The 11,840-nt window shown below is 41.1% G+C and overlaps 1 protein-coding gene across 1 annotated transcript; it reads right to left on the bottom strand.

The window, feature by feature from the left end:
* Window positions 1-255: 255 nt before the first annotated feature.
* Window positions 256-4,007, bottom strand: LOC141592982 (G-type lectin S-receptor-like serine/threonine-protein kinase SD1-13). Its single transcript, XM_074413891.1, has 7 exons — window positions 2,519-4,007; window positions 1,950-2,054; window positions 1,673-1,833; window positions 1,380-1,590; window positions 1,017-1,254; window positions 744-888; window positions 256-661 (listed from the first exon to the last, which is right to left on the bottom strand). Exons 1-7 carry the CDS (start codon window positions 3,771-3,773, stop codon window positions 356-358), a joined length of 2,421 nt encoding a protein of 806 aa, XP_074269992.1. The 5' UTR covers window positions 3,774-4,007; the 3' UTR covers window positions 256-355.
* Between the last annotated feature and the right edge of the window lie 7,833 nt (window positions 4,008-11,840).

Raw genomic sequence — 11,840 nt, 5'->3', positions numbered from 1 at the left:
TATAAATACTACGTCTTTGAAATCCCATAATAAAAACAAATACATAACAATTACATTAAAACTGACGCCACACTCTAGCACCGCTACACCACTGTTTAAAGCCACTTGGTTAATAAGTTAAGATTTTTTGTTGCATTCCTATATACATTAGTAGAACTCTAGAAGTACAGTATGAGAAAAATATGGTTCTAAAAACAAATTGTTTGTAGTATAATATGGAAATGTCAACTTACAAATTTACAATAGTTTCTACTATTTTTATGAAGTTTGCTGTAAAATTTTCAAATGTTGTATAAAGGAGGCTCATACATGTTCAGTTTCAAAACTAATTCTGATGTTCTTAGAATCCTTGAACCTATCGACCGCTGATATTTGTGATGGAAAGGCCATTCGTGGAACTTGTCTGGTGGCTTTGGGTACTAGAACTCGTATCACGCATAAATCGAGTGAAACCCGGTTGCTTGGGCTTTTGAAATTCTGCGGTACTTGAAGCACTAAGCTTTGCGATGACATCAGATATGTCTGGTCTATCTTGAGCATATTCCTGAACACAAAGAAGCCCCACATGTATGCATTTTGATATCTCTGCTTCAAAACCTTGATAAGCTATTACCGGATCAATCAAGGAAATGTAATTGTCCTCGTTCCACTGTTTCCATACCTACATTAATGAGATCTATGAGAGAAAAAGGACAGAATGAACAAGTTCATTCCATATTTTTAGCCTTTTAGGTATGACTTACATATCCCAGAAGGCTCAATGATGACTCATCAAACCATCGAGTCTTTTTACCAGTTAATATCTCCAACAACAAGACTCCGAAGCTAAATACATCTGATTTTTCGGAGAAACGCCCTTCTATTGCATACTCAGGAGGCATGTAGCCACTGCATTAAGTAATTACAGTACATTAAGCCAATATATTTATATAATATGGAGTAGGAATCAAGTACTTCCGTTGGTCTCTTAGAACTGGATATTGAAAACCAAGCTAGAATATATATTAGATACTCACTATGTTCCTACAACCCTTGTGGTATCAGCCTCACTTTGGCTACCTCCGAAAATTCGTGCCATGCCAAAATCTGAAATTTTTGGGTTGAGGTTCTCATCAAGCAAAATGTTGGCAGCCTTAAGATCTCTGTGGATGATCTTGAGACGGGAATCTCGATGAAGATAGAGAAGGCCCCGGCATATCCCTTCTATGATACCGTAGCGCTTCTTCCAATCAAGGATTCCCTTTTTCTGGGGATCTGGTCAAGAGTTACAATAGTGAGCTCCTCAATAGTTTATAATACCGTAGTTGAAAAATAATAGGGACAAGAAGGATTCTGATTTTTTTTTTTAAATCATGGAATATATCGTAAGATGTACGAACCAAAAAGAAATGCATCCAAACTTTTGTTGGGCATGTAGTCATAAATGAGCATTCTTTCTTGGCCTTCTACACAGCAGCCCAAAAGTTTGACAAGATTGCGATGCTGAAGTTTGGAAATAACCAACACCTCATTCATGAACTCTTCTACCCCTTGTCTAGAGGTTCCTGACAATCTTTTTATTGCTACTTCCTGTCCATCTTCCAGTGTACCCTGCAGTTAAACAAACGATAAGGTTGTATCAGATAATGGATCAATATATTCCAAACTGTTTTAGAAAACTTTAAAACCCTACCTTATACACCGGACCAAATCCTCCTTGTCCAATCTTATTACTTTCTTGGAAGTTGTTTGTAGCAGCAGAAAGTTTTTCAAACTTGAACAATGGTAGCTCTTCGAATTTATCAAGGCTTGGATTCCCCTCTAAGATATCCAACGATGTTTTGTTCCTCTTTGCTGATTATTTCAACAATCACAAGTTACTGTCAGCTTTTAAAATTTTCTTTGAAGGTTTGAAAATTTCCTGTTATACTATTTAGCTATATCCAAAGGTTTTGAAAGTGAGTTGTCACCTTGTCTAGCCTTTCTTCTACACAAGAAGTACACTATGGCAACTAGTGTGGCTGTCCCTGAAACTGCTGTTACTGTAACAATTATTTGCAGCCTTTTGTTATTACCTGAAAACAAAGATGTATTTGTGAATCCGATGTTGTGTTGTGTTTTGATCCTAAGGGCTTGTTTGGGATGAGGTAATTATTACCGAGGTAATATATTCAGAACCAAAGGGATGATGAAGAAAATGGTGAGATGGTTGAAAAAAGGGATGGGGAGGGACGGAAATTACTCCAAACATGGAGGAATGCATTAATCTAAGAAAGATGGGTCACTATTAGTCTGTTACCTCCTCTAATCCTATATAGAGATACTGTACACTCCATTATTTCCCGCCTTTGCCACCATCACTTTCCTCTATTTACCTCTTGTTTTGAGTTATTACTACTCATATTAGAATTTCCCTCAACCTAAGCAAGGCCTGAGAAGAAACATTTGTCTACAATTGTCCTCATCCCAAGCAAGGCATGAGAAGAAAATGTTTACCTATGTTACCATAATGCTGAGACCCTAAGAAGAAAACACTTACCTAGCTCTGAATGTGACAGCCGGAGGTATAAATTCACGCCACTTGACGAAAACTGCCGTGTATCTATCAAGTTTCCACTCCAAGTCATGCATCCCACACCAATATCAAATGCATAAGCCGAGCATGAACAGTTTGACAAGCACTGGGTCCTACAGCTGTCTTGATCTAGACCTTGCAACCAGTTTGTATCTGCTGGGGGCTTCATCTGTGGGAGGCTAAAAAACACATTCTCTTTGGCACCTTTTGCTCCACATAGCAATTGCTTCGTCCGGGTACACCCATTACTCCAATTTCCTGATTCCCACTCCTGTTTAACATTTGGCTTAAAGCCCTTCAGACACTTACAAATCGGAGAACTCAGAGTGCTGCAGCTTCCATATTCTCCGCATTTTCCATAAAATTCACATTCATCATCTGGGGCTTCCCATAAGACATTCCATTCTCCCTTAGCATAATCCCAGTGCTGATGTCTTAGAGTTCCATTGTAGGATAACTCAAAATTTGTTGAAGGGAATGGGGGATTAAAATAATTTACTGAGGTATTTCCTTGGCCATCAGTCTGAATAGTAGTCCCACGACTTTTGAAGTCTGGATGTTTAACTTCGAGTCCGAGGAAAATGTTACCGTTCCACGGCCCACTTCTGTAATAAGGGCGACCCATGTCCCAAATAAATATCTCAGGAAGAGCACTAAGACTAAGGCCATTAACAAATCTTCCTTGAGAAGGATCTGAAGGGTTTTTCCATGCTTTGAGCATAGAGTTACTGCCAATACGTTTGTTATACATGAGGCTCATAGGGGGCAAAATAGTGTCAACTGGATGATCAAAACTCTGCCATATAATGCTATTTTTGGAACTGAACAGCACTAAGTTTCCTGAATCTAGAAGCTGAGCTTTCAACATATTAGTAGCTACCCGTGAGAGTGTGACATTTGATGACCACAAGATATGTTTTCGATCATTTAGTACCTGAAGATTGCCATCTTTGGAAATTTGAAATGAACCAGATGAGTCGTTTAATGGGTTATTCCTGTTTGCAACCCACACTACTTTCATCACAGGAAGCTTATTATAGTAAATACCGACATACCGATTTGTATTGTTTGGTGGACTGAAAAATGACAGTCTGAAAGTTCCATTGCTGGAGACTATTGATTCTTCACCCTTGAGGAAGTTTGTGGTGTTGATGTTGTCTGATGCGTTGCAGATTATGTTTAAGAAAGACAGAAATAGAAGTACTTTCAAAGATGACATTGGTTTCAGGTTCTGGTGTTAAGAAAAAATGAACTGATTTTGTTTTTCTTTTTATGTATACCATCCAGTTTAGTTCGGATTCAAGCCGGGTACATTCACTAGGGCGGTGAAGTTCTCATGAATAATTTTGGATGTTACTTGTATGCCCGTCCTTCAAGTCTTAGTTGACCGAGACGGAGAGTATAATGTCATACCTGTGACACATGTCTGACAAAGTCAAATGGAAATAGTATAACTGTTGGTGAGTGTAAAACTGGTCGAGTTGACTGCTGAGTTGACTTTAGAGCCGTCAAGCTTGAAAGTTCCAAAGTAATATGACACAAATTGATTATTCTGATCTGACATTCAATGGTTGAACACGTGATATGTATTTCTTTGATACGTCGCTTGAAAGCTATTCTGCATAAAGAATGGTGTTGCAATCAATGGGGAGTCCGGAGTATCGTATTACCTGAATTTGCAAGACATTGCAGGTCAGAATAACACTGCAAACCTAGTTCATTTGTATCATTCTATATGTATCTTCATTCTTCGGGGATATTTTTAATGACGTCAAAACGATGCAGAATTAACATACTTTGCTGCATAGTTGTAAGAACCTATTTCCTATTACGGTCTAGATGAACGATATTCAACACCTTTGCATGTTTTGCTGGATTGTTTCTGCTCAAAGATTATCATACTATGATGCTTTAAACTCTCCATGTTTTTCTCAGCATATCAAACTTCGAACAATGTGAACTAGTAATTTGATTGATGTTACGTGATTGTGTTGTTCCTGAGTCATTAGGATTAAATGGTCTTCACCAAGTTGGATTCCGAGTCTAATTTTGTTCTTTGTTATGTTGATTGTTTTCAGGGTCCTCCTGTAATTGTTTTCTCTTCAGCTTGTGCTGGCCAGGCAGGTTAGTGCTTTCTTCCCGTATCTCACACCCACGCACTCAAACGGAAAAGAAATCGTCCATATTGGCCTGCTGCCAATGTCTCTGACTCTAAAAAATACGTTTCTTTTTTCTATAGAACCAGTATCTCAAATCCTGGAGGATTATAGTTCTAGTATGCCATAGCAAGCTCATGGCTTGAGCGCTTGCTTACCCTTTTTTTTTTTAATACGGAGTAACAAAGTATAAGAACAACATAACAATATTATCTTAGTGTCTGGAGGGCACCTGTAAATGTTTGGGTAAGTGGGTTTGAATGTATGCAACCTTTTATATGCGTTAACAACACACAGGTTCATTATGTATGTGACCCATAATGGTAAATTTGTCGTAAATTTCGACTGATGATTTTGCTTTATTCTATCATAAGTGCAACCCATTAGTGCGGCGTTTTGCTCTTATTCCATCAATCTATCATAAGCCAAAAGTAACAGAAAACGGATTCTCTGGTTAGAAAGAAGCGACATTTTGAGGTGGTTTCGGAATTTGAAAACATTGCCAAACAGGGTTTTGATTTTGAATGAGTTTTGTGTTAATTGTCCAGGTGGTGCAGTTCCAGCCTTAGCTCAGCTTGCATCATCATCAGATCATGCTGCAATGTCGACTTCATCATTGACGCCTTCTGAAGATGACAAGAAACACCAATCTACAAGTTCCTCGACATTGTAACTGTGTAGCTGGTTAAGGACCGGAAGACAGAGAATTACCCGTTCTTTGGTATGGGTATCATTCAAGAGGTTCGGCTCCCTTCATCCTTAAGACCCTATGTTGTTATCAGGATTACCTCGCTTACATTTTGTGCAAAACCGGAACATCTGGATGGTGAGGGTCAACTTTGTGTATGTTTTTTTTTTTTTTTTGATGACGAGGGGGTTGAGTCCCCCCGGGGCCCATGCATTTGTTGGAATAGTGTGGTCCCTCCAAGTGGGGGCCACATTCATTAAATAAAGGAAAGAAAGTTGGGAGTGCTGGAGTTGTTGAAAAAGTAGTGTGTAGTGTACATGTTTGTCAAACTTAGCGTGCAGTTGCAAAATGTGCAGTGTGCTCAGTTGCAAAATGTGCAGTGTCCGTGAGTACTATAAAAGGCAAGCTTCAGCAAACAACAAACACACATCCCCAGCAAACACATAAACTAGTAAGTGAGAAATAAGAGCCACTTACTAAGAGTGTGAGAGAAAAATACAGAGAGTTTGAGAGTTGGTGTGGTACTGCTCAAATAATCCTGTCAGTACGGTATCCAGTCGGAAAGGCATAAAATCTCCGACTGAGTCCCACACATTTAGAATATTATTTCTGAGAGCCCGAGTGTTTATCCGGGTAGTCAGAATAATATTTGTAATCTCCTAGTGAGTACCAGGAAAGACATTGTGTTCCCATTATTTTGCTTATAGTGGAGATATTAAGCGGCCTAAGGGTCCCGTGGTTTTTACCCTTATTCAAAGGGGTTTTCCACGTAGAAAATCGGTGTCCATATTCTCTATTTTTGTTGACGTATTTATTATCGTCTTGTCCATTTTATAATTACACTCCCGCAAGAGGGTAATAGGTCCACGCTTCCGCTCAATTTTTACGCCTGTTACCCAACAGAGTGGTATCAGAGCTCTGGTAGCTCTCGGTATACTTTGTGTAATTTATAAAAATGGAGGATACCGTCACAATCAGTGGCATGATAAAATTAACGGCGACCAATTATCCAATATGGAAGCCAAGAATGGAGGATATTCTTTATTGTAAGGACATGTACCATGTCGTCGCATCTTCGACGAAACCCGTTGATAAAACGGAAGATGCGTGGAATACATTAAATCGAAAGGTTGTCGGATTGATCCGTCAATTTATCGATCGAGTGTTTTTCAAAGATGTAGCCGGTGACACAAAGGCTAATACACTGGAATAGATTGGAGTCCATGTACGAACGCAAGACGGCTCTCAACAAAGCCTCTCTAGTTAGACGATTAGTGAGACAAGAGTACAAAGACGGTCGTAGCATGGTGGAGCACCTCAATGACTACCAGGGCTTGTTAAACCAGATAACAAGCATGAAGATAAGTCTCGCAGATGAGGTTCAGCACTCTTACTTCTCGGCTCCTCCCGGACACCGGGAAACGCTTGTAGTGTCTTTAAGCAACTCCGTTCCAGAAGGAAACCTCACAATGACAATTGTGAAAGATAGCTTGCTTAATGAAGAAGCTAGAAGAAAAGAATTTGGTACTTCCAACTCTGTGGAAGTCCATGTTGCAGAAACCTCTCGTGGAAGAGGTAAAAGCAAAGGGTCGCAAAAGCGCGATCAATCCAGGGGGAGATCGAAGGCCAGAAAAGAAGTTACCTGCTACTATTGCGAGAAGCCGGGCCACAAGCAAAATGAATGTCGGTTAAGGAAACGTGATCTAGCGAAAGGAAAATCTCGCAACAATGATCACGAAAGCCAAGGTGAAACCAAAGGCCGTAGCTGCTAGTCTTCAAGTATTTTTCATAGGTGACGATGGTTACCTAAATGTGGCATGTGAGGATAGTATGTGGGTTGTTGACTCTGGCGCGTCATACCACATCACCTCAAATGTCGACTTCTTCTCTTATACTTATACTGCTAAATCACGGTAGTGTAAGAATGGGAAATGATGGTTCCTCCAAAATCATTGGTATTGGAGATGTCTGTTTGCAAACCAACACTGGGCATAAGTTGGTACATCAAGAATGTCCGACATGTTCCCGACATCCTGCTAAAACCTAATGTCTGCAGGGATGTTAGATGATGAAGGTTATTGCGATCAACTCAATGATGGCAAGTGGAAGTTGACTAGAGGTTCTATGATCGTGGCGCGAGGAAAGAAGCAGAGAACACTTTATATGACTCAAGCGAAAGTGAGTCATGGAGAGGCAAACATTGTTGCACCAGATGCCTCTACCGAGCTTTGGCACAAAAGGCTCGGGCATATGAGCGAGAAGGGCCTACAAATCCTCGCTCGTAAGCAAATCCTCCCTGAAGTAAAAGGTGTGCCCCTAAAACCCTGTGTTGATTGTTTGGCTGGGAAACAACATAGGGTGGCATTTCAAAGAACGCCTCGGAAAAGGCGTAGCAACGTTTTGGATTTAGTCCATACAGATGTCTGTTCCATAACAGAAAAGTCACATGACGGTGCATTGTATTTCGTGACTTTCATTGATGATCATTCTAGAAAAATCTGGACCTCTGCTTTGGCGAACAAGTCCCAAGTACTAGAATCATTCAAGGTGTTTCATGCTAAAGTTGAGAGAGAAACTGGCATGAAGTTGAAGAGCGTTAGAGCGCATAACGGCGGTGAGTATCGGGGTCCGTTTGAAGAATATTGTCGAGGCCATGGAATTAGGCTCGAGAAAACGGTTCCCAAGACACCACAACAAAATGGTGTGGCAGAGAGAATGAATAGGACAATCGGAGAAAGGATTCGGTCCATGCTCTCTCACGCGAAGCTTCCAAAAACGTTTTGGAAAGAAGCACTAAGGACAAATTGTCTACCCGATTAACCGATCCCCCTCGCCCTCCTCGGATGGTGATATCCCTGAGAGAGTCCGGACAGAAAAGAAGTTTCCTACAAGAACTTGAGAGTCTTCGGATGCAGAGCGTTTGCTCATATCCCGAGAGACGAAAGAGCCAAGCTTGACAAAGAAGACGAAGCAATGCATCTTCGTTGGGTATGGGGAAGAAGATTTCGGTTATCGTCTATGGGACCCGGTAGATAAGAAGATCTTCAGAAGTAGAGATGTGGTATTCTTTGAAGATCAGACGATAGAAGACTTTGAGAAGCCAAGAAAACCAAAGTCTGACCCCATGAGTCCAGCTAATGTGGACCCAAAAGCTCCTGAAGGGAATGATGATCATGGGGGAGAAAATCACAATGATGATTTTGACGGTGATGTGCCAGAGCCACCACAAGATCAAGTGATCCAACAGCCTCAACAACAACCTCAAGAAGTGAGGAGATCTGATAGGCATCGAAAGCCAAACTCCCTCCTTTCACCTGATATATGGGCATTGCTTAGTGACGGGGAGAGCCGTAGTCTTATAATGAGGCTATTGCGGATGTTCACCAGGAAAAGTGGAAAATAGCCATGCAAGACGAGATCAAATCCTTGCATGAGAACCACACATATGATCTGGTGGAGTTGCCAAAGGGCAGAAAAGCACTCAAGAATAAGTGGGTGTTCAAGTTGAAGACTGAAGAAAATAGCTCACAACCAAGGTACAAGGCGAGGTTGGTTGTGAAAGGGTTCAGTCAAAAGAAGGGAATAGATTTCGATGAAATCTTTTCTCCGGTCGTGAAAATGTCTTCGATCCGAGTTGTGCTTGGCATGGCCGCAAGCATGGATATGGAGATCGAACAACTCGACGTGAAGACAGCCTTCCTACATGGTGATTTGGAAGAAGAAATTTTCATGGAGCAGCCTGAGGGGTTTGAGGAGAAGGGAAATGAACACTTAGTGTGTCGGTTGAACAAGAGCTTGTACGGTCTAAAACAAGCTCCAAGACAAAGGTATAAGAAATTTGAATCCTTCATGATAGATCATGGCTATCGAAGACGATCATGCGGACCACCGTGTATTCGTGAAGAAGTTTCCCGACGGGGATAATATTATCCTCCTGTTATATGTTGACGATATGCTGATCGTTGGTCGTGATACTATGAAGATCGCTAATTTGAAGAAGGCGATGACCAAGTACTTTGCTATGAAAGACTTGGGTCCTGCAAAACAAATCCTTGGAATGAAAATCTCCCGTGACAGGGAAAATAAGAAAATATGGTTGTCACAGGAGAGGTATATTGAGAAGTCATTAGAGAGGTTCAACATGCATAAGGCGAAGCCGGTAAGTTCTCCACTAGCTGGTCATTTCAAGTTGAGCTCTCGACAATGTCCTGAAAGTGAGGCCGATGAACAAGAGATGCAGAAAGTTCCTTATGCATCTGCAGTTGGAAGTCTTATGTACGCAATGGTGTGCACAAGACCAGACATAGCTTATGCAGATTGGTGTCGTTAGCCGGTTCCTCTCAAATCCAGAAAAGCGCACCGGGAAGTCATCAAATGGATCCTCAGGTATCTGCGCGGTACCTCCAAGATGTGTTTATGTTTTGGTCAAGGCGACCACGTGCTAGATGGATATACGTATGCCGATCTAGCCGGAGATTCGACTCCGAAAATCAACTTCGGATACCCGATGACTTATGCAGGGGGAGCAGTATCATGGCAATCCAGGTTACAAAAGTGTGTAGCTTTGTCCACTACAGAGGCGGAGTACATTGCGGTAACTGAAGCTTGTAAGGAACTTTTATGGATGAAGAAGTTCTTACAAGAGTTAGGTCAGGAACAGGAGAAGTATCGACTATATTGTGATAGTCAGAGTGCGATTCATCTCGCGAAGAATCCCACCTTCCATTCCAGGTCCAAGCATATAGATGTCAGATATCATTGGATCCGAGATGTGTTAGATTCCAATCTCCTAGAGCTCGAGAAAATCCATACCGACGATAATGGGTCGGATATGATGACGAAGACGTTACCCATGGAGAAGCTCGACGTTTGTCGAAAGAAGGCGGGTATGTCAGTGTCCCCACCTAGTCGGGAGGGGGAGAATTGTTGGAATAGTGTGGTCCCTCCAAGTGGGGGCCACATTCATTAAATAAAGGAAAGAAAGTTGGGAGTGCTGGAGTTGTTGAAAAAGTAGTGTGTAGTGTACATGTTTGTCAAACTTAGCGTGCGATTGCAAAATGTGCAGTGTGCTCGATTGCAAAATGTGCGATGTCCGTGAGTACTATAAAAGGCAAGCTTCAAAGAAACAACAAACACACATCCCCAAAGAAACACATAAACTAGTAAGTGAGAAATAAGAGCCACTTACTAAGAGTGTGAGAGAAAAATACGAGAGAGTTTGAGAGTTGGTGTGGTACGCTCTCAAATAATCCTCACAAGACGGTATCCAGTCGGAAAGGCATAAAATCTCCGACTGAGTCCCACACATTTAGAATATTATTTCTGAGAGCCCGAGTGTTTATCCGGGTAGTCAGAATAATATTTGTAATCTCCTAGTGAGTACCAGGAAAGACATTGTGTTCCCATTATTTTGCTTATAGTGGAGATATTAAGCGGCCTAAGGGTCCCGTGGTTTTTACCCTTATTCAAAGGGGTTTTCCACGTAGAAAATCGGTGTCCATATTCTCTATTTTTGTTGACGTATTTATTATCGTCTTGTCCATTTTATAATTACACTCCCGCAAGAGGGTAATAGGTCCACGCTTCCGCTCAATTTTTACGCCTGTTACCCAACAGCATTCCCGCATCACCACATGGACCATGTAAGCCACCCCCTTCGGGAGCTGCAGTGGCCAAGTGATCATCGCCTCAGCTGGTAAGTCGAACCTGAGACCTCTCAACTCCTGCATTTCTGCAAGCTTCAAGGTTTAACCCAGCTACCACTGAACTAACACCACTTGGTTAACTTTGTGTATGTTGCTCGACTCTTATGTCTTGAAAAATACTTTACCATACCACAGGCGATGCTCTTCCTTGTTCTACCGAAATGATCAATTGGTTAATAAAAGACGTTACGACATTTCCGAAATATGTAGAGTAGGAGTGTTAAATTTGTATTTGTAATTTCAACGGATTGCCTTCAACTTTTGATGCAGGTGGCAGGTTTAGTTAAAAAGCAGCATCTCCTAACGGGGCGGCTTTAAGTGAGATTTGATATGTTGTTGCCTTTCTTTCACTGTTTAAGTTGTAATTTTCTCTGATTGTCTTCAGGTTCTTGCCCAAATCCTACGGCTATCTCAACTCAAACATTGGACAAGGAACACTATTGACGATATAACCGATCTAGCGGCAAACTTTCATTGTGTTACTTTTGCTTATGTTCCTAGAATTTGTAATAAAGCCGCTCATAGGATAGCTAAGCGTGCTATTAATTTGTAGGTCTCGTTAACCCGATTGTCAAAAAAAAGAAAAAAAAAAAATAAGTTGTAATTTTATCCCTGGAGATGTAAATAAGTGTGCTCATGGTCTAGCTAAAAGGGCCATGAGAATGTAATTATTTGTTTCAACGTTGCCAAAAAAAAAATTGTATTTGTACTCGTGCAATCGAAAGAGAAACAATCAA

The sequence above is a fragment of the Silene latifolia genome, chromosome 7, assembly GCF_048544455.1.
Source record: "Silene latifolia isolate original U9 population chromosome 7, ASM4854445v1, whole genome shotgun sequence".
Classification (NCBI taxonomy): Eukaryota; Viridiplantae; Streptophyta; class Magnoliopsida; order Caryophyllales; family Caryophyllaceae; genus Silene; species Silene latifolia.
This window is presented reverse-complemented; position numbering and strand designations above follow the sequence as displayed.

What these genes read in the sequence shown, in the direction of transcription:
- LOC141592982 (XM_074413891.1), bottom strand. Translation starts at nt 3,773, where the DNA reads ATGTCATCTTTGAAAGTACTTCTATTTCTGTCTTTCTTAAACATAATC. An exon ending in GATTTGGTCCGGTGTATAAG is followed by an intron (nt 1,591 to 1,672) that starts GTAGGGTTTTAA and finishes GTTTAACTGCAG; the next exon opens with GGTACACTGGAAGATGGACA. An exon ending in ACAAGGGTTGTAGGAACATA is followed by an intron (nt 889 to 1,016) that starts GTGAGTATCTAA and finishes TACTTAATGCAG; the next exon opens with TGGCTACATGCCTCCTGAGT.